Source organism: Pseudomyrmex gracilis, unplaced genomic scaffold (assembly GCF_002006095.1).
Source record: "Pseudomyrmex gracilis isolate BER0280 unplaced genomic scaffold, ASM200609v1 scaffold_5, whole genome shotgun sequence".
In the NCBI taxonomy this organism is placed as follows: Eukaryota; Metazoa; Arthropoda; class Insecta; order Hymenoptera; family Formicidae; genus Pseudomyrmex; species Pseudomyrmex gracilis.
The window spans coordinates 1,363,999-1,387,568 of NW_018020589.1; the positions used below are offsets into that span (position 1 = coordinate 1,363,999).

At 47.4% G+C, this 23,570-nt stretch overlaps 1 protein-coding gene across 2 annotated transcripts in view; it reads right to left on the reverse strand.

Annotated features, from left to right (window-relative positions):
• LOC109857577 (serine-rich adhesin for platelets-like) overlaps positions 1 to 23,570 on the reverse strand; it is a 48,921-nt gene that overhangs the window by 20,434 nt on the left and 4,917 nt on the right. For both annotated transcript variants that reach the window (XM_020434043.1, XM_020434033.1), the window contains one exon: positions 15,946 to 17,357. In XM_020434043.1, coding sequence (XP_020289632.1) covers positions 15,946 to 17,118 — 1,173 coding nt within the window. In that variant the 5' untranslated portion in view covers positions 17,119 to 17,357. The remainder of the gene's footprint in view (positions 1 to 15,945; positions 17,358 to 23,570) is intronic.

Here is a 23,570-nt window from a genome sequence, read left to right on the forward strand (position 1 = left end):
CGGCGGCGGCGGCAACAACGGAGAAAGAAGCAGGCGGCGGAGGCGGCAGCGGAGGGAAATGCCGAAGGAGGGAGATCGGCGGCAAAGCAGAGGGGAGATCCAAGGGGGGATCGCGCAGGGGGACGACGACGAGAGCGTTGCGCGTGCGCGCGGGCGTGTGTGCGTGCGCCTCATTAACCAGCCGCTCGCGTTCGGCATTCTGGCGAGAGAGAAGGAAGAGGAGTTGGGAATTGCCGGCGAGGAGGTGAAGGAGGAGGGAGAAGAGGATGAGGGACGAAGAGAGACGAGGAAGAGGCGAAGGCCTGTATAGGCCAGGCAGGGTCGAGCACGAGGCCGAGCTGGGGCCAAGCCAAACCGGGCACAGAACCGCGCCGCTTCGGGCCAAATTCTGAACTTCGCATTTCTTTCTTTTGTGTCTCTTGTTTTCTTTTCCTTCTCTTCCCACATCCTTCAGCTGTCTCCCTTTGTCGAAGGGAGATTCGTTCTCTCTGTTTCTCTCTCCGCTTTTTGCTTTCACAACCCTTTTTTCCGTACCCCCTTTGTATCACCACGCCCGGCTCTTTTTCCGGCTTGGCTTCCCTGTATCGGCGAATCAACGACACACCAGCTGGCCGGACCGCTAAAACTCCGAAGCCATCGAATGGTCCCGCGAACGGTGGCACGATTGTACCGGGTGTACCCGGGAATCACGTGCGTCCAAATCGATCGGCCGCAAAGCGTTTCAAGCTGATCGGTCTCGGAGTGCCGATTCGAATTTCAAAGGGAGACGGTGTTGCTCTCGACCGCAGATCCTGCGATGGTTTACAATAGCAAGGGTCAGGTACCCAACAGTCTCGCAATTGTGCTTAGCAGTCTGCTTTGGGGATTCACAGGAAGTCTCAAAAAAACATCGGTTTTTGTTTTGCGATTACAATTATATAATGTCGCATACAAACCAACATATCCGTTCCGTAACGCAAAATTAATTACCTTTCGTTTAAGACGACAGATTTTATCATTTTGATTCAATTTCGTATTCCTAACTGGAAATTGTCCGATCCTAGAGCGAAATTTTGTAATACAATACAATACCATCATTCGCGCGCGCGGACACACACATACACAGATCGGTATGTCACGCGCCCACGTCGAAGAATAACCACGAACGGTTCCAAGGCGGGTCGCGGTATACATATAACCTTTTACATCCGCTCCGGTTCGGCGCCGGTGTACACACTTTAGAGCTCATGCTACTCACACACACGCACGTACATACACAAGTCCACAAATCCCTTTTCTCTCTTTCTCGACACGCACGAAGCCGTATTCTCGTCGAGCTCGTTCGCTCGCTCGCTTGCATGCGATGGTTCTTTCTCTATCGCGCTTCTCTCTGTCTTTCTTTCTCTTCGGCTCTTTGCTTAGAACCCAAGCTCCCGCGGCTACCGTGAGTTTTACGACTCGCCGCAGCGGCGGAAGTTGGAAATTTCGCACGTTAAGGTAGACACGGTGGAACGCGGGGGAGAGCAGGAAACACGGAAAGCGCCGAGGGACGTCGGCGGGTGCGACCGCGGAAAAGTTACGAAAGATAAGAGCGAAGGCGACAGCGGAGACTCGCGCCCGCCGCCCCTCGTGTCGTCTGTCTCGCGATAGCGCGGGGTTAATTCGGTCGAGAGGCGAACCGGGAGGGCGGAGACGTCGTCGGAGCGCGGAGAGAGAACAGCGGCGGTTCGCACCTAGGGTTTCAACGGCGGGACGGCGAAGAGCAACGAGGAGAAAGGGAGAGCGGAAGGACGTGGGACGCGTTTAGCGCCGAGGGGGATGAATCCAATTACACGCAAACCTCGCGCCTACGACCCATTACGTCTCGCCGTCTCTATCTTACGGACGGATGTAAGCGGGAGAGAGCGTTTCTGCCTCTTTTTTTCTCGCGCGCGTTTCGCTACGTTCGTGCTACGCGCTTCGGAGCGTGGATAGCCGGTATAGTACCGCTCTTCCCGGACACAGCCGGTCGTGCTCGGTCCATGCATACGCTTCTCGTCTCTTCGTCTTTCTCTCTTTTTATTTCGGTCTTTTCTGTCTCGCTTTCGCTGCTCTTTATCCCAGCCGCCGCTACCACCAACGACGACTACGACGACGACGACGACGACGACGACGACGACGACGACGACTCCGCGTTCTAACTCGCTTATACGCCAGCGGATTTGCGGCAGCGCCCGTTTTATCCGAGTTCGCTCCGCTCCGCGATTCCTCATCGCGTCGGCCACTTGTCTCACTCTTACTCTTTTTTTTTGTCGTTTTCCTTCTCCAATCCCGCCTGTTTCCCTCTCTCTCTCTCTCTCTCTCTCTCTCTCTCTCTCTCTTTCTCTCTCTCCCTCTTCCTCTTTTCTCCGCCACATACACACACAGATGCGCGCACACAAACATGCAAGCGCTCTTTCCCTCGCTCTCTCACTGCTTTCCTACCTGCCTACCTGCCCGCGTTTTACCGGCGCTCGTATTTTAACGTCCCACTCTCCCTCCGCTATCCCCTTCCGCTCTCGTCGTGCCCGTCCTCCTCCCTCACACCACGTCGGCGAAGCAACAAATTCCGCGACCCTCCAATTACCCCGGGGTCGGGAGTTTCGCCCGGCGTTTTTAGATTTAAATGTCCGTGCCCCGACTTCTTTCACGGCGCCACGAACCACCGCAGCCGCCGTTGCCGCCGCCGCCGCCACCGTGGGACGCTGCCTGGAAATCGATGGTCCCGTCGCCCTACGTGGAACTCGTTCGCGCGAACTCGCCCTGCTGGTGAATCGAATGGAACGGAAGCGCCTCCCGGTTATAAAACGACGATGAGAGATCGGTCGCAAAGAATTCCGATAACGCATACACGTTTAATTGCTACTTTCTCATTAATTTCTAAATTGCGAAATGGAGCCTTGTGTGTATCGATATAAAATCTTAAAATTAAAAAAGTGACAACATTTATTTCGAAACGATATTTAACATACATAATTAACATATATTAAATAAGATGAATGTGCAAGTATAGAATGAAACATTAAATCGATTTTTGTATTAGATTAAAAAAAAATATATAATTAAAACACATTGTCACAATCAAAATGAAGATCCACTCTAATTGCTAAACAACTTATAATAGTATTAAATTAAATATGCTTTCTGAAGAAATTCAACGTCGAAGCAAAATTTTTATCATTTTTTACGTGTGACAAAAAATATGCTTTAAAGTTTGCAATCGAAGTTTTATTTTTCAACTACAGATAACGACGTTGACCGGCTGAAAATCGCCGGCTGCGTGATTCCAGCGCGTCGGCCGGCAAGTTTTCGCTCGTTTCACGCTGGCTGCAAAAGAAAACGAGCGAAACGGGGCGGGCCAAGTACCAGCCGGCGGCCGCCTCCGCTACGCTCCTCGTCGCGCCTCTCCTAAGGATCCGAAGAAAGTTCGTCGCGGTCGGTTAAATAGTCGAAGAAAATTGCAGCGCGCCTCTCTCATCGTCGTCGTCCTCGTTGTCGCTCGCCGTTTCGTTTCGCCGCGGCGACAGATCGGCGGGCGTATCGATCGCGCTCGTTCGTTACAACGCCAACGAAGGAATAATATCTCGCCGGGAGCGGTCGCGCGGCGCGAAAATCGATCATGTCGCGATGGTTGAGTCCGTCCGGAACGAGAACGGCCCCGGCCCGTCCCCGCTTATCCCGTCGTCGGATCAAAAAGGAAAGAAGCGGAACGACCGACGAAGTGCCGACTCACGCGGCGCGCACTATCTGACGGGACAATCGATATCGTTGTCGAGGGAGATAATTCCGGGCGGTGGCGGCGACGATGAGAGAGAAAGAGAGAGAGAGAGGGGGAGAGAGAGAGAGAGATAGAAATAGAGAGAGAGAGAGAGAGAGCCATGTGCGCTCAGGCCCCCGATAACTACCCGCGTGTTATCGTTTATATGTTTTACAGGCCGTCTCGCGATAACGCGCTTTTATGCGCGAACGATGCTCGTGGTGCGCGAGAGCGTCGAATATAAAGTGTTATCGAATATCGATTCGATCATCGTCGAAAGAAAAAGGCGAAATGATCGCGTTGTACGAAATCGAAATCGAATAGCGACGGGCGATTATCTGAAACGGGACGCGAAAATGCAAATTCGACGCTGTCGTGTTCTCCCGCGCTTACTGAAAACAACAATCGCCACGCATTTGACGCGCGTAATCGCGCGGCGAAATAATCGCGACAGTCCGGCCGTAATTTTCCAGCGGCTCGCTTTTATTGCGGAACCCGAGCCATAAACGCGCGGTTAATTGCGCTGTCGGAGTGATTAGTTCGACGAGCAAGCACGCCAGGAAAACGCCGCCTACGCACACAGTCGCGCATCCAACGACGGATTTGCGAAAACTGTCGAGGCCATGCCTGGCATTTCGCAGGCTTTCAATATATTCCGGACGCGACGTCGCCGAGCAAAGCCGGGACCCCCTGTGGTCGGCTGGCCCGGAGGCAAAGGTTCGAAAAAGACACCGCGCGGCTCGCATCGAGATTTACTCGCCTTAATGAAGAGAGCAACGCGACCGATCGACGAGTCGTTCTAATACTGTGCCGGTCACGTGCAGCCTGACAAACAAACTGCCGACTGGCAGGGAACATTTGCCGAAAATCCACGCGGTCAGAGAGACACAATGGGGAACCTCCACAGTTGACCGCAATCAATGAAAATTCCGAATCTCACCCTTCACATAAACCATGAACGAACTTCTGTCTCTTTCCCAAAAAGGTTCGCAGTCTCGTTTCCTCTCTCTTTTTCTACGTGGATCTACTGTGTAAATCAATTCGAACGGACCAGTTTGGGATCGGTATTGAGCCTTCTTCGGCTCACAACTTTACACGTTTTGAAGAGCCCCATTATTTCGGAATGTTCTCGCACATGTACGCCAGAGTGTCGCCATACGAGACGACTTCCACAAAGAGCGATTTGGTGTTAGATACGTACGTACGAACATGCTTTTGTTTAACTTTGAGCCATATTATGTATCATAACATTTATATCATCTTGAACTGCGTGGTATTTTTTTAACACGAGCTATTGCAATTGCCTATTTATATCTAACACAAAAGTCACAAAAGTCCGCTTTAACAAATGAAAAAGATCTATTGTCACACCAAACTTATCTATTTTTAATCGTTATTTTTTTAAGAGAGCAGAAACAGTATTATTTTTTTAATATGATTTTCGATGAATATAGACTGCGCAAGAATTTCTCGATATTGCGTTTAATCCACGAGAAAACCAGCGAACTAGCCGACGAAGCTCCGATAAAGCATCCGATGAAGAGATGACAATATCGTTTTTCGAGAGAAGAGAGCTAGTCCACGCTTCCAGTAGCCACGGCCCATAAATTGGTACACCGAGGCATCCTCTCTTTCTCGGTAGTGTTTATAGGGGCAGATAACAAAGAAAGCAACAGAAACGCCGAAGTGGTAAGAGAGGCGCGGCTAATTGGCCGTGGATACCGGATACCGGGTGCGAGGAGTTTCACTCGAGAGCTCGTTTCTGTCTCTTTCTCGCGTGCGCGCGCGCAACGTCCTCGTCTTTCCCGCGCGCGCGGCATTCACTCCGGTCCCGGCGATCGTCGTCCCCGGGGAGCCAGGAAAACGTGTGCCGGATGCTCTAGCGCGAGTCTTCCTTCGCGCACGGACTTCGTCGACTTGAGGACCTGGTCACGAGGGAATCGAACAATCGGGCGATACTGAGAAAGGAACTTGATCTTCGTGAAAATAATACCTATGATAAGAAAGCTATGTTTTGCGGTGGAGAGAAATAGTCCTCGCAAAAACAATGGCCGAAGAGTAAAAAAAGAATAACTTGACGCTGTACGGAATATTTTTACTTCTCTCTCGCGCGCGCGCGCGCGCGACACACAATCGCGAAAAATATATAAGAATCAATATCTTTTCAATATAATATTTTTTAATTCGATATGTTGTTTCACAAACACACACACATATGTGTCAATATATAAATATTAAAAGTATACAGTAAAATACACTATATCGTTTCGCGTCAGGGGAAGTAATTCTCCTCCGATCGCTCCCTACTATCGCGCACCGTTCTTCTCCGGTCTCCGCCAGCAGCCCGAGATCAGATCCATGTACCGGCGCGACCGATAATACCGATGCGATTAGATTAGTAGTCAGAATTGTGATTTTTTTGTGAAGATGCTGCGCTAGCTTCAAAATGTCAAAGTCGAAAACCAAAGTGTTTAAAGGCCGCAAATCGATCTAAAACTTATTAGTTCTATACGCGCGAACAGTAGTTGCGCTCTACCGTACTGCTAGAGAGACGGTTATTTACAATTTCGAAAGCGGTTTATGAAGTACCGAGGTTTAATCTCAAGATCAAATTACTGCCATAGCGCGGTCAGGCTACGCAATCTTGTAACGTTTCGCTGTTACGAAATGAGTAAAACCGTAAAAGCGCGCTCCGAGACATTTCGAGAAACAATCCTACCATAACCACATCGAACAGGGAGAGACATTGGAAAATATATTTATAAAAATATCCCAACATATTTTACACAGAGGTTTGTTTAAATCCATTACCTAACCTAATACTATTCACAAAAAAATTAAAATTGAGTTATTCCCAAGTTATTTATATATAAGTTACTTATCGTTTTGTAATATCGGTGTGGCGTAATTATAACAATTGTGCCATGGTACTGCGTCGAATTATAGCTAAATACAGTTAAAAGCAACCGTTTCAAAGCTAGAACACTAGATGGAACAGCTAGTGGGGCAATTCCTACCCACGTAACCGCGTCTAATTGACCTAGCTTCTCCTTCCTCTACCTTCTTCTTTCCACGGAGCCACTATAATTCGCGCGATGGTTTCACGAAATCACGTCGTTCCCGGCGAATCCTAAAAGCGCCCGGGCGGTTCCACGAAAGAGAACGAGAGAAAGAGCGAGAACGACAGAGAAAGAGAAAAAGGATAAGAGAGAGAGAGAGAGAGAGAGAGAGAGAGAGAGAGAGAGAGAGAGAGAGAGAGAGAGAGAGAAAGAGGAAGATAATCTGTGGTATATCTATCGCGAGCGATATAGCAAAACCGGAGTACCCCGCGGGGAGTTGTGATCCTCCCCCCGTTCTTCCCTGCGGGGCTTCTCGGATGGGACCGCGAGAACGGGTAAGTAGTTCGGGAGCTTATTTGTAGCGAAGGGGGTCGGTTCGCTGGAAAGAGGTCGATACGTATCGCGATTTGCCGCGCTGCCGGGTTATCGGATGGGTATATCGGTCGTGCAGGGCGGAAGGGTAGAAAGGCGGTCGACTCTCGTCTAACCCCGCCGGATCGAACCCTCGCCTAAGCACCTAAGCGCCCACGCCCGCGTCATCGGGTGTCAGGCCGCCTATAACGGTAGATAAGGATCAAGGCGTGCTCTATCGGCCTCATCTCCGGCCACCCTCCGACAATCTCTCTCGCGCGCACTTTCGGCCTCGGTTTCCTCTCTCGGGACATCACCGTCAGAGAAGGTCGTAGAATACGGCTTTTGGGGAAAGGGGCGGGAGAAGAAGTAGCGAGAGAGAAGTGTATGAAAGAAAGAAGAAAAGAGTGAACGACGAGGACCCGTTGGCGCCTTTCGCGCCCGGAACACGAACAGAGTAGAAGAAGAAGAAGGACGGAGAATTCTCCGTGTTGCACGTCGTCGCACAGACGAACCGAGGGACACGAAGTCTATTTTTGTCGGGTGGCTGCGGCAGTGTGGCGGCACAAAAAGCCTGCGGCTTCCACCCCGGCTCTCTCTCTCTCTCTCTCTCTCTCTTTTATCTCTCTTTCTTTTTCTCCAGCCGTTTTTCCTCTATGTTTCTTTCTCTCTCTGTCTTTTCATCGTTCACTCTCATCCGCTCCGGGGTCCTCCGCCTTTCTCTCTTCCCTTTCGCCACGGCGGTCCCTCTCTCGTTTTTTTCTCTTCTCGCTACGCCTCTTTTTATGCCACCGCACAGCCACGATCCGTCCCTGTCTCGCGTCCGCTACTCTCTTCGTCCGATGCGCGCGATCTCTCCGGCCTCTCTTTTTTTCCTTTTCTGCATCGTTCTTCATCCTCCTCTCCTGCTCCCGAACTCAACCACCTCCGTCGCTTTTTCGCCGATACTCTCTCTGTCCTCCCTTTCCTCTCTGACGTGCAAACCGATCGCGCACGCGAGTGAGCGAGCGGGAACAGCGGGATCACGAGAAGAGAACGAGAGAGAAAGAGAGAATTCCGAATATACCGTACGTATACGAGCGAGCGAAAACGCGCCGCAGGAGAGCCGACGCGAGAGAAAGAGAGAAATACGAGGGAGAAACTCAGAGAGGGAGGATGTGCCGGCGAAGAGCGATGGGATACGCCGCGAGCGGAAAGAGGAAGAGGAAGGAGAAAAGCGGCGGCGGATGGTAAAGCGCGGACGTGCGAGCGGGATCGTCGCGAACGGGTGAAACGAGACGGAGCGTGATAGTGAGTCAGAAAGAGAACAGGATAGGGGCGCTGGCGTATGAGAAGGAGAGAGAAAGAGAGAGAATGGAACGGCGAGCAGAGGCGAGCAGGTTGGGGAAAAAGGCCGAGGCTCCCTTGGCGGCCCGCTACTAATTGCCGCCGGCCGCGGTTACGTGCCGCGCGTTATAGCCGTCGGAGTGTGCAAGGGGGAAATCGAGAGGGAGAAACTGAGGTGGCTGGGGCCCGCAGAACTCAGCCGCCCAGAACGCTCCAGCCGTTTCGAGTTCTCGGCGCGGCGTATAGGTACGCGCTCTCGATCCGCGCGCTTTCGTTCCGCGCAAAGCCGGCGCATGAACAGCGAGCCGGTATGTCGGTCGGTATGTGAACCATCGGCAGAATCTCTCCGTTGCGAGAGAGCAACGACAAAATACGTTACTGTAGATCTTCCGACGACTGTATGTTATAATAGATATGTGCGCGTTTATCGCGGGACTAGAAACTCGCATCTATCAAATTTGATGGAAAACGCGAAAATTTGAAAGATAAGATTACGAAAATTCATTCCGGCTTGGCAATATACAGGCTCGATTATTATTTAAAATGCTTTTTAGTCAAAGAAAAAAAAACTATTTCACACCTATCGAAATTTTGTGTCTTGCGTAAACTCCAGCTTGTTAAAAACCTCGGTAGAAAGGCAATAAGTGCTAATTATTTTAATACAAAGAGCGAAATGTCGTCTCTCAGAGATCTGTTAATTTTTGGAGCGGAGAATATCTTCCCGGAGAGAGCGCGCGGTATTTCGGGGGTGAACCAGAAACTCCGCTCCTGTTAGTTCATTTACACCGTAAGCGTACCGAGTTAAGGCCCGGAAATCCAGGTTGCAGCGTCGTATTTCACGCTGCCGTAGCTGCACCGCCGCATCTACATCGCTCCTCCTATCTCCGTACCCGGTACAACGAGTTTGTTTTAATGCCCGACGAATTTCGCGTCGCTTTCCGCTTTCTTCGCGGATTGTTTCGCGACGGATTCATCCCCCGATCTTGCCTTCGCCTCCGATCCTCTTTGCATACGACGAAGAAACTAACACTTTGTCGTAAGTGCGTTTTAATTTCTTCGGGAAAAAAATAAGGCTTATAACGACATTATTTTTTTAGCTCTTTGTTAAATCTGTAATTCTCTATGCAATCTATAATAGATCAAACTTCAAGTACATACACACGTGTTTTTCTCTATTTATTTATTGTCCAAAACTTTTTCAGATTAAAGTTGCGCGGTGTACTTCACTACACGTGATCAAAAATTCTACGAATCCGGAGCGGATTTCATGGATTTTATTTGAAAGTTAACTTTTTATCAAACTTATGTAACGGAAAATTTAAAAAAATCGACTGAAGTCTTCCGTTATTCGAAAAGAAAGAAGAATATGAACCAAGAAAAAAAAAGCTTGCGCGCAAGCACAGTTATAGCATTACATAACAATGTAGTAAATCAAACGAGTAGCTTTCAATTCTAGTCGAATACCACGCGTTCGAAGTAGCGAAGGGGTTAATCTCGCGGTATTAGCACGAACGAAGAGCGTGCACTTTGGTTATCGATACGGAGATAGCGGCGATAACAATCTTTACCCAACATTACCGCCGAGATAAAGCTGTAGCTTGGCCTCTCCGCGTGTGGATCGCGCGCTCACGGATTTTATAAATAAAATCCTGCTTGCGCAATGGCCCCGAGTGCCGCGAGGAAAAATATCACGTGAGGTACGGCGCAACGATAATTTCAATTTCATAGCTACCAGCTTGCATCACACGTTGCGTTGATGATATAGTGTAAGGTCGGATCGTACGCGACAGAATCTGATATTATTTTATAATAAAAAAAAAGGTTAAAAACGAGAAAAACAAAATATATAGCTTTCTCTTTATTCCTATCTCTTTATTCCGCTAATCAAATCCTATACAAAACGTACACGGAGCCACATTGCTCATATTGTTACTGTGTCCGAAAATAGCGATTCAACTTGAACACTATAATTTTGTTACGATATTTCTTTTGGATAAAATTGTAATATTAAACACGAAGCGTTCCGAAATTTGTCTTTTTTTTTTTTTTTTTTTTTATTATTTTACAACGACAAGATTGTCTCTTTTCTATCTATGGAAATTGGTTTTTGCGGAATTTTAAAGAGCAATAGGTCTTTTGAAAAACGAGCGCTCGGGTTTCCTCCACTTCTTTTATCATATGGATAATATCTGGATATTAAACATTTTCCGTTTCGTTTTTTGTCTTTTTTTTTTTTTTTTTTTTTATTATTTTACAACGACAAGATTGTCTCTTTTCTATCTATGGAAATTGGTTTTTGCGGAATTTTAAAGAGCAATAGGTCTTTTGAAAAACGAGCGCTCGGGTTTCCTCCGGATTGGCGCGGCACGCTAAAAATAAAGATTCCCGCACGAAGCTCCAGTCGTCGTTCGTCCCTCACGGAGACCTCACGCGTTTCTCTTTAGTGCGTGACTCAGCGCGGCCGAGACACAGCGTATGTGCCTCAAAGCCACCCTCGTTGCGGAACCCCCCTTTCGTCCCGTCACTCTTTCCATCGGGTCCCGTTCGCCGCCGGTGCCCGAATGCAACCAAGCGGCGAACCCTGGCGCTCTCAACACCAGCACGAACACATTCGCGTGTATATATATATTCGTACGGGAGCGCGCGCACGTACTTTCATTATCGGGGCAGGAACGGTGATAATAATCGAGCGCCGCTGGGCCACGCTAAGGGCTGTCGAAGGGCGCACACTGTAGAATCTCACATACATGTACATACATCAGCATCGAATATCGTTACAAAGAGCTACTAGCCAATATTTCTTTATTTTAATTTCGTTTCGATATCGATAACATATTCATAATATGTTATTAATATGACAATGTTGCATCGCTATCATTTAGAAAGTCTATAGTTTAAATATTCATGCAGTTAGAATATTCGAACTTTTTTGATCGACTTTGCATACAATTGCAGGATATACTGATTAAAATCGGGAAAAGTAATGAAACTAAATGTAATACGGCGGAGTGAATTTCGATGTATAAGGATCAAGACAAATTTCTTTCTTCGCGTAAGTTTTCCTCGATAACGATTTATCTTTTATAAATGATGATTTTTCTTTTATAAAACGTTACGCGGCACATCGGCTTGACGATCGATCGCTATTTTATTTATGCGCCCTCATCAATGCGGTGTATTTGCAGTCGCCCGAAACCGTCTCTGGAACGTAAGGAAAGAAACGAACAAAGACCGAGGAAAAAGAGGAACCATTAGTGAAGAATTCGCAGCGTTCGCCAAAAATGCACAGGACCTCGCGTCGTCGTTTTGCTCGTTCCGGCTTGCTAACTCTCCTCCGGTGAAGGAGGTCAACTGTTTTATTGGCTAAGGGTCGCGGCGCACGCCCTCGGAATCACGGTTTCGGTTAACCGAGCCAAACCCCCGAAATCGGAGCGACGAATTATCGCCTTGGTTAACCTTCGCGCGCTCGCGGCTCGTTTTTTTTTTCCTTGTACGCTGTCGCCGTTCTATGCCGCCGGATGTGTCCCAATTTCCTTGCCCCATTGATTAAAAACTTCCAGCCGGTCGCTCACAATTATCTCGTGGAAAGATATCGTTGCCAGTAATGCCATCGTACGATTTTAACAGCAAACGCGGTGATCATCGTACTCGCGCCTGTTTACCAAAATGTGCTGTCTTTTGTTTCAAGAAGAACAGATAAACATATTTTTTATTATACAAACCTGAATTATATAAAAAATATTATAATCATAATTTAATTATTAATTGTTTTAATACTAAAAAAAAAAGCTCTTTTTAAATATTTTTTTCGAAGATATTTGAAATTAATCGTGTGCAAATATATCAGCAATGAGAGATACCCACAAATATTTTTATTTTTACATCTGCAGACTCGAGAAGAATAATAAATTTGTCTGATCATCACATTTTTTACATTCTTATCGAACATCATCAGACCGTTACGTCTGATCGCTACAGTCAACCTAATAACACTGCAATTTGAGTAGCACAAGAAAAAAAGGGTTTCCGCCGTCGCACGCATAAAGAATGACAGACGGAGTGCTTACGCACGTGTGCCTCCATGAATACGCGCGCACACATGCACAAGTACTCACACAAATACGCATACACACATGACTGCGGCTACACGCCGGCGGGCTCGTGCTTGTACGGGACCTTTAGCGGCTCGCAAGCCGCAGTCGGGACGATCAATGACAACCTCTCTCTCGCTGCGTCCTCGTCGGGTTCACTATAAGCATGCTTAGCTCCGCTTTCTCCTTCTCTCCTTCCTTCATACCTATGAGAAAGGAAGACGGAGAAGGACGCAGCGTGACGAAGAGAGAGAGAGAGAGAGAGAGAAAATACCCAAGCGCTCCCTCTCAATCAAGATAGACGCGCGAGAGGCTTAGCACCGGGAGAGAAGGCGAACACGAGCGCGACGGCGGCGTTTCTCTTCGTGAGGGGAACACAAGCGAGAACGTCTCGAAGCCACAGCCGACGGAACCCGGCGAGAGAGGGAGACTTATACCGCTCCGGGTCTCTCGTAGTCTCGAAGTGAGAGGGCGGGGTGCGGGCAGGAAAGAAGGGTGGCCGGTGTAGAGAGACCGATGGCGCGATAGAGGCACGAGGAAGGCACGAAACCCGCGTAGCGAGACGGAGAGAGAACGCAAACGACCGGGTAGACGGTGCACGAAGCGGGACGAAACAGCAGAAAGGATATACGGAGAAAGAGAGCGGGAGAGAAAGAGCCTACAAGAAGAAGGAGGGAAAAGGATGCGGACACGGAACAGGAGGAAGCGAGGCAGGACGGTTGGGAGGAAGAGCCGCGGCCTGTCTGTGCCTCTGCTTCGGAAAGTGACTAATGACTAGTCGGCCAGACCTACTCCTCTGCCACCCTCGAGGCGAGCGAGCGAGCGAGCAAGCGAGAGAGAGAGAAAGAGAGAGAGAGAGAGAGAGAGAGGAAGGGAGAGAGAGAGAGAAAGATCGAGTGAAGGCAGAAGAGAAGGTGGGTCTCCTCTCTCCCGTGAGAGTTATCGCGGTGGCGAACCTTTCCTCTCTCCGCCGTTGTTATCTCGCGGTCCTCGACGACGGTCAACCGTGAAAAATGAGTGTCGCGAGCGAGCGATATTTTGCGGTACGCCGTGTGGCAAAGGACGGAAATAGAGAGTCCAGAAAAGAAGGGTGAGTAGAGAATCTCGGTGGCACGCAAAATCTCATGGATGCTACCGCCGCCACCGTCGCCGGGCGGGATGAACAGACGAGGATGGATCCTCTTCGCTCCGACCACCCGGAACTGTGAATCCCGATCGATGGACCGAGCGAACGAAGCGGCGGAATTCTAAGCGCGCCCGCCGCGCTCTTCCTTTTCCGTGAGAAAAGAGTGCCGGCTTCCGCGACCGGAATCCCACGGCACCGCGACGTGCGTCGGAGAATCATTGCCAACAACGATCATGAAATATCGTCAATATAAAAAACTAGAAAGGATAATGATCAAGATCTCTAGAAAATAATACATTCGAAAATAAGTCTCACAATCAACGCGATTGAGCCGCGATTGAACGAACTTCGGCTTGACCACAGTTCTGACGCGCACGACTATCGGAATCGAAATTTTTCTGACGGCAAATTTTTCATCTATGTAAAAACACGTCAGACAAAATGAGTTTGTAATTAGATAGCTTCGAAGTAACTCAGGTAGCTACTCCCGATATTCGAGTTTTGTGAAACGTGAGAGAATCGCGATCGACATGCCGGTATGCTACGTTAGGCAGCGAGGACTGTGAAAGCGTCTCTCGCAATCGAGTGAAATGTAATTGAGCAACGAGGAAAAAGTGCTGTGAAAGAACGTCTTATCGCGTCTGAACATCTCTCACACAAATACACAAGTATCACATCGAAATTCTAGCCCTGATGGGGAAAATGACAATGATTAAAAAAAAAAAAAAAAAAAGTGGAAGCGTATTAGTAGAAATTCTGACGAAGATAACTCTCGAACTCAAAATCTTGAGAGAAGTTGCTTATCGCAAAACGATACAAAGTGACACTATCACAACGTAACGAAGAAATTCTTCGCTAGCCAGAAAACACCTGTATCTTTCATTGATATAAAAAAATTGCTCGAAAACTATTGATCTTGCCAAGCAATCTAGAAGTGAAATTTTAACTCCGATATGCACCTGTCCTCCAAGACGAAAATCACTTTTAGATTAGATTATCGCTCCGTTTACCGAGATTATCCGTAACCTCATGACCAATTTAATAAGACATTCCGGCGCGAGTAAATCGCAGGATATTCCTGGAATAATCCAGCGCCGCGCCGGTGTGATAGAGTGCGCACGGTGACGTGGCGCTGTGTAAGTAATTTAACGCGTTATCGGAGTCTTAAAGTAGAGTATCAGATGCGAAGGTAGAGCAAGAGATCTCGTCGTATTACCGAATTCCGCGACGAAACGCAGATAGAAAATCGCGGAAACGCGCTGTCGAAGAGACCAAGCGGGCGAACGGTGGTGAACGGTCCTCCCTCCTCTCTCTTTCTCTCTCTCTCTCTTTCTCTCTTTCTCTCTCTCTTTCTCTCTCTCTCTCTCTCTCTCGTCTTTTTTCCCTTTCCCTTCAGGCTTGGCAAAGCTCCGGCAACTGGATCGAAGCGCCGTTGCACACCGACGGAGGTTTTTCTCCCCTCCGTATAGCGTCGACGAGGCAGCGGCGGCGGCGACGGCAGCGGCAACGGCGGCGGTGACGGCGTCGGTCGCGTCGTTGCACGCGCGTATATACATAATTAGACGCAATTAAGCTGCCTTATCTGTGCGCGACGCGAGCTCTCTCTCCTTCTTCCTCTCATTCTCCTTTGCGACTGAACGTGCCGCGCCCGAGATTTCTCGCGGTTTTTCTACTCGCCGTGAAGATAAATCCCACCGACCCGTAAACCTCGCGTTTCAAAAACCGCAGCGGTGGACTCTTCGCAGCAATCTGTGCGAATAAAATCTGTTCGAAATCGATCTTTTTTGTATAGGAAAATAGGAAAGTATCGTACGAGTTGTAGAGCAATTTCATAAAATAAACATTATTATCGTTTCCCGCAGACTTTGCAGATCTGCATTGAAATTATGAACAAATTTTAGTCTCTCCAAATTGGAAATTGATATAATCGAGCTTTTCAACTTTGAATTTAAAGCAAAAAGTACATTTAACTGCATCGAAAACTCTTCCCTTGTTAAATAAAAATTTCATATGTTTAAAATCTCATAAAAAAACTCATCGACGCGCGTTTCATTTATCGATACAAATCACAGTGACTTCGTAACTACGACGATCGAAGAGAGATTATCTCTTGATACCTTTCGCACAGCCGCTAGCATGCTTAATCCCGCCGTCTCTCGATCGGCATTCACGGGTTCTACCTGAGAAACGTCTCTCGCGATTACGGGAGATAGGATAATCCAGCTTGGACGTACTCACCTTGTTGTGCGCTAGCTGCGTGGGCACGTAGAGCGGCGGATCCATTCCCGGAACCGACATGAGGGCGTGACGTCCGATAATCATGTCGGCCGGTTTCGCGTCGTAACCTTCCGGCTGACCGATGTGGAAGCCCTTGCTCTTGACCCAGAAGCGGAACTTGCTGTTCTCGGCGCTATTAACCTCTTCACCGCGCAACGTCCTCAAAATACGCCCGTACTTCTTTATGGTAACCGTTTTTGTCTTTGCTAGATCGCCGTACGTCTTGATCACCCACGGTTGATAAGTGTTGAACATGGCGTCGTTCTGAAACTTCCTCGAGGGAGCGACCGCTCCCTCGGTCCCGTTCTGATTCGCTCCTTTCTGCACATATGGATTGTTGCTGTTCACGTTCGGCGAAGGTATCACCGGATATGGTATCGCCATTCCGCTCTTCGTGTCCACGACACCGTTCGCCACGTATCCGCCGCTTAACGAGTTCACGGCGCCGGAAGCGGTCAAGGAACCACCACCGGTCATGTTCGAGATGTCGAGATAAGAGACGGACGAGTTTTTGGTGAGGTTTGTAGCGTTACCGACGAAGGTCGCCATTGAGGTCGACATGTAGGAAGGTATTGCGGGAGGTATTCCGAGGTTTCCGGCGCAGAGGCCGGCCGTTTGTCCGCCCGTCAAGTTCAGCCCGGTCACGGAAGCGTACGGCGGCATGTCCGATCTGTTCGACGACCAGCTGGTTGAGAGTGCGGGATTGTTCGATATGTCGCTCATCGACGAAGACGCGGTCGAGGTGGCAGCTGTTGACGTGGACGACGACTTCGTCTGAGCGGTCGATCTCGAAACAGTAGTTCCGCGACTCTTCGTATTCTGGCTGTCGCTCGAGGCACTCGTGGTCGTTGACGAGGACGCCGAAGAGGAGTAAGTGGTAGAAGAGGTGGAGTAAGACGAACTCCCTTTCGCTCCGCTCGTCGAAGTCCCGCGGGACTTTTTCGCTGGAGGCTCATCCCGAGAACCGCCGTTCATCGAGTTCAGATTGCCGTGGGACGGGCTGTTGTTGTTGTTCTCACTTCTCGAACGCTTGCTTGACGACGACGTGCTCATGGATGATGATTGGCTCGAGGGAGTCGGCGAGCTGTTCACTGGTGTTCTACGACGTAGACCCATTGTCGTTGCGCTGGCCATGTTGTGTTTTATATGTTTCGCGATCGATTTCACCGTTTTCCCGTAATCGGCATATCGGCACTGAACACTGTAAACACCCCAGTTACACCACGAAAATCATCTGCGATCACTCCGCAAGCACTCCGTAATGTTTGTTTGTGTGTCGCTGACAACAACTTGTAACACCGTACACGGTCTAAGAAACGCCCTAACGTTTCTCTTCTGGGACGAGAATGACAACGACGACGATGATACTGCGCCTGAAAACAAAAGAGGGACGAAATTGTGACGAGGAAAATTAGCTATGCGCAATTAAGCCGCGGAAATGGTTAAGCGCGAGGGCGCCGCTAATGGACTACTAGCCAAGTGGGTGGAGACTATCGCCAGTCGGAGAAGTAGATTATAGCTGCTCGGATATAATACGGTGGCAGAAATTCGCTCGGGAAAATGACTCCCGTCGTCTTCCACTTTCGATCCGATAATAGACACGATGTCTTCCAAAACTCTCGTCGTAAAAAAAAAAAAAAAAAAAAAAAAAAAAATTCACTCATCTCCGTCCGATCACTCTCGTTTTCTTTCGAGCTTATTCAAGAGAATAATCTGTTAGATTCGTCTGCACTCAACGTGGTCGAGCGAGATGTTTATTTTGATAATGATGTAAGTAAAATTTTTGCAATTTCGCGAAAATCGATAGTTTGTGTTTCTAACTTGCATAGATTTATCGCGATTTCGGAACCTGCTGCTTATTAAAACAAACGGCTCGCATATAAATTTTGTATTTCACGCCTTTCTTCGCTTTTGAAAAGATAATGAAAAAATAGTGTTATATCGTAAACAATGTGAAAAAAAAAAAGAATTTCTCACTCTTCTTGGTATCATTCGCGCCTGAAATAAAAAAAAAAAAAAAACTCGCGCTTTTTTCGCGAGTATCATATTTCAGTTTTAACCGCACGCACGGCGAAATGGAAGCTTTGGGGTAGTCTACGGCGTTAGCATAATTACCCGGCAGCTTGCACGACGTACTAAACTGAGAAACCGGTTAGCCGCTGCAACCTCCTTTTCGCGCGTGGGCCATTTTCGCGCGCTCTCGGCAGAGATATATATCAGACTACATCAAACTAAAATATATAACACTCCACGTGTCATCCAAAAACATCGCCCCGCCGATGTGGAATTGAACAGTTATTGTTCTCAACCTCCTGCGGCGAAAATACACGTGATCGTGGGGACGGGAAATAATGATATATAACGACCTAAAAATGAAGCGGCCCTTTCACACGGTTCTCCCTAACATATATACGTTGACACCCTCGATGTCACGCCTTTTGGGGAAGCGCTATCTCTGGCTGAACCCGTCCGGAATCGAAAGCGCATTAGATAACTGCGACAATTATGTGATCACGCTGATACGGTTTATATGTAACACTAGATCGTAGATGAATATTTATTGCTTATAATGATATATAATATGCAAGAAAACCGAAGTGTATCGATGATCATGTGAATCACGTAGTTGAGTAATGCCCACGTATAATCCGCAATCACGCTTAAGAGCGGAAACTAATTCAATAAAGTCTATCGGATCGTCCACCTCGGCAGCTCGTTGTAACGACCTCAAGATGATACCTAAAGCACCCTTAAGTCAGAAATGGATAATCTTCAAGATATCGAACTGACTCGCTGAAGATACTCGAAAATAAAATCTCGCGGAATCGTGGAAATAAATGTTTCTACTTACGATAAAGTATTATAAAGTCAAACTATTTTTGCGACTTTCGTATTGCGTTAACGCGCAAATTGTTGACGATCACAGAATGCATTCAAGAAAACTTTGCAATTATACTAATATTTAGCTACTTTCGTAAAAAATTTTCTTTAACGTAGAAAAAAAATTTAGAGTCGTCTCTTGGCTCTTGTATTATACATATTTTATATAAATCATCTAAATCTGATAACAAACTATTGTTTATAAACAGTAAATTCGATTTACATTTCTTCGAAGAGAAATCGCATAAATAGAAGTTAAGAACTTTTCACTGAAATTTCATGCGAATCTTCGAGTTGTGAGTTAGAGACTAATTTAGAATCGATAACTGTCGGTACGAGACGGAACGAAGGAACACTCCTATGTCCGCGATAGCGGCTAGTTATTCTTAGAGAGGCCCCAGTTATTCTAACGTTTATAATAGACCGAGATATATCTTTAAATATTTCAGCTCGAATCGTTCGATGTACTTCGGGAGTCACGCAAGGGTTTCTAGCATTGGGACGGATTTCTTATTTTCGCGATTACCGCCCTCGGGAATGTCAATCACCAAGCAAGCCGGTCGAGCGACCGACCGACCGGGTTCCTGGATAAAATGGCTGGCCTCTGCGGTTTACGCCAGACAATCGAGAAACAAGCCCACGGGCGGGAGCTAATTCAATGAGGCCGATCGAAGCGTCTAGTGCGGTGGCTCGCATAATGGCCGGGTCGCGATGTATACGTGGTCTCTTTCTCAAGCGACGAATAGCCGAGAGAGAACAGCCGAGAGCGAGAGGAAAGACAAAAGACGATTTAAAAAAAAAAAAGGACGACGCGAAGATATTACCAGTATTGTCTCGCGCGGAGATACGATCGCGCGAAAAGTTTATTTTCGAGCGCCACGATCTCTCGGATCACCTTAATTAACGGTCCGATTAAGTATCCATTAAGTACCGCAGCCGCATTTAACCTGCACTATTGGACCGAACTCGCAGACAGAATCAATGGAGATCGAATAAAGTCGATAGTATCGAATAGTTTGCTCCTTGATTACGAGAAAGTGTTTTCAGTCATAGAAAAAAATGGAAAAAATGTTCCGATATTAAATTGTATAAAATTATCTTATGTAGAAAAATATAGGTTTGATTTATAGTAATGAAAGAGAGAGAGAGAGAGAGAGAGAGAGAGAGAGAGAGAGACTATATAAGTGTACATATAATAGTTCTAAATAAACTTTTTTCAAAGCAAAGCGGAATTGTATACCTTTCGAAGAAAACGCAATAAATCTCTGAAGCACGAAGCCCCAAATTAAGTTATCTCACTGCGCTCCGATTTCATTCAACACAGCAGTATGCCGCCGTTCGCTCGGGACAGAAGCCCGACGATGAGGTGAAAAAACCCTCGAGTCTGCATTCGCGAGTAGGTGACCCGATTAGGTTAGCTGGCGGACTGCGCTTAGATAACTCGCGGCGAACAATCGGGAGACAAACCCAGAGCGGCAAAGCGAGTGCAAACGTACGGAGAGACGAGGGGGATGAGAGGGAGAGAGAGCTAATTCAATAAGGCCGATCGAACCGTCCGTCCGGCACGGTGGCCAGTATAATGGCCTCGGCGCGCGATATATCCGCGCGCTCCTTTAGGTGGCAGAAACGGGGCCCCGGGACGGCGATATGTCTCGGCTTAGAGCCGCACACAAGTCACGTAGTGGCATGGGACCACCACCGAGTATTATAGCACGTCCCCTGTCGTTCCCGCGTCCGTCTCTCCGGTCCCCTCTTGCGCACAGCCTCCTGCCCCCTTTATCGCGTAGCTCTATCTCCCTTCTTCACTATATATATGTTCTCTCTTTCGCTCTCTCCGATCTCTCTCACTGTCTTTATCTCACTCCCTCCCTTCATGTACATATTACTCGGCGTATAATGTGGGTGCCGCTCGCACACTGAGCGGCCGGGTGTCACGCTACGTGCTTCCTGCCCGCAGGCCATAGTACGACAAAAGGCCTTATGTCCGCCCGCTCGTGGGACACTCGTGATCGCAATGTGTAATCAAGCTCGCATGGCCACTGTATTACCACGTACGCCCACCCGTTGTACGCGTGCATACGCGGCAGTTTCGGTTATCCGTTTCCCGCGCAGGACACCACCATCCTCCTCTTTCTCCCTCTCCTTTTCCTCCCTCTCGTCTCATCCGCCGATCGGTTTCGTAACGGTGGTTTCTTCCCGATGGCTACCAATCGACAAATTCGCGGTCGTTATTTTAAGTCTAGAGAAACGTTTTGGGTTTTTTTTTTTTTATCTCAAACAAAAGGCGATATTTTTGGGCGAGAAAATGTTATATCATCATGAATCAGAAAGGAAAAAGAGAAGAAAAGAGAAGTCTTTTCCGGTAAAAGTTTTCAGACATGCATGTTTTAGAAAAGCTTGCTTTTTTTAAAATATACAGTTTTTTGTCTATTTATTCTGTGAAATTGTTGGCAATAATTATTTGGCTTAAATAAATGAGCGTTTATTTGAGACGTTATAGTCGAAGACCTTAAACTCTTGCTTACAAGTTATTTTCATTCCGTGACGTTACACAATTGCTAGAGTGTGAGAACAATTTGTAGCTGTGTCGAAGATCGCGTTTCGATTTGGGAGAAGGATCTGATCGTGCGCATTTTCGCAATCGCGCGATTGAAAGATCGCGCGTCAATTCCGACAATTTCGCAAATCGATCTGAGCTCAAAGGAGTTCATAACACGACGATAGACGATCAATATAAACACGTTTCAACGCGCGACTAATATTTCCGCGGAATTTCAGAAATATGCTCGTGACGACATTACAGCTGGCGCCCGTAATTAGCATGAAGCAAGGTCCCACAAAATAACACGATCTCTCTAGGCTGAAAATCTGCAGACATTCAGAATAATAAATGTGAAACGAATGCGCACAATAGTAGTATCCCAGTTCTGTTGCGATCTTGTTAGCGAAAGACTTATGCGGTTAACTATATTCATCTTTAACTGGTTTTATCGATCATCCATCAAGCTAGACGGAGACCGTAAGATAGCTTGATTAGTTGCTTTATGCACGAGTTACCGCATAAAGAGGATCATAGATGAAGGGGTAGTAATGTGTCCTCCCGTTAATTTTGCTCGAAGTATATGTAGACGCAGTTCTTTAGCATTTAATTTTTCTCAAGCAATATTTAGAGCGAGTTCTTAATCATTCGACCGTAGCCAATAATAACAAAACAAACAAACCCGTCAAAATATATTAATATATTTATTTATTATCAACTTATTGGTATTAATTATCGATTATTAATTAGAAAAACGTTTCAATGCAAAAACTGACGTTTAACTTGACGCATCGATCGTCGATTAACGCGAAACGCCGAACATTAACAAACTCTTGAAAAACAAAGGATTGGTAGGCAACTGGAGAATCAGGACAAACCAACACTGATAATGACGTGTTACAAAAACACCGCAAACGAGTGCTTCGGATTTCCACTCCAATCCTCGTGCGTGTTTTCCATCGTTCGCCTACGCCGAATCAAATCGCGGGTGAAAAGAGCCACGCAAACGCAACGATCGCATGCGATCGATAGAAAAGAGAAGCGGCGATTCTTTCAACACCTTCGGAAATCGATGACGAGCCATTTCGCGACAAAGCAAACTTAAGAGCGCCGATTAACACTTGACCAAACACACTCTCAACGACTTCCTTGATTGAACTAATCACGGTTGATGAGGAAAATTACCTCGGTCGGGCGAGTTGTTCGTGAAAGGATCGACCGATTGAATCCACCGCGAAAACAGGCGTGTTTCGCAAACGGCGGCTCGTTAGATCCCGTCGGAGAAACCGTCGAACGCTCTCCTCGCGCGCGCGAGTCCCGAGTGGCAGTAAGTTGAATTCCCAAACGGGCGGGTGTGGCGACCGGCCCGCAACGGGCACGGACACAGACGCCGCTATCTCTTCTCCCTCGTTCCCGCCCCGAGACGAGAGCCGTCTTCCCTCCGAGAGAAAGAGAAAGAAAGAAAGAGAGAAACGAAGAAAACGAATTAAACCTCCACTCGGACACTCTAGCACTTAGAAAATTACTTTGATTTCGTCTTCTCGATCCGCCGTACGCGCATATATCGATCGATCGTTCGCGAAGGGAGAAGTCGCCCTTTTCGCGCCACGGGAGGGATCTTTCCGACGCAGTTTTCTTCGGTTGCTTACATCGCGCATACAAACGTATTAAGATAGAAATAGCAACGCAAAGAGTAAGAAACGTAATTTATCTAGAAAATTAATAGTTTCAACGCAAGAGTTGTGTTGACGCGTGCTGGTGATTTGATAATAATTTATTTCCTGAATGTGTGATAACGCATAGAAAACCGATTAATTTATTTCTAACACTTATTTATGTCTACGATAACGTATCTCGCACTGCTCGATCCGAAAATAGTATTCGCGAGCGATTTTGGCGCTGAAAAGTTTATCAGCGCGAATCGGTTTTCGAACGCAAAGTCGAAAACAAATTCAATCAATATTATATAAACTAAAAACCGTATGTCATTTAGTATTCAATGTTACAAAAGCGGAATTACGCTGACAGTCTGTTGCCGACAATCCGTCGGATGATCAACGATATAGCCGCTAAAACACCATAACTTTTCCGAACAATTTTTCACTCTTACTATATTCGAAAATCTACGTTAATTGGTACAAAGAGTTTTTCACGATGTATGAAAAAA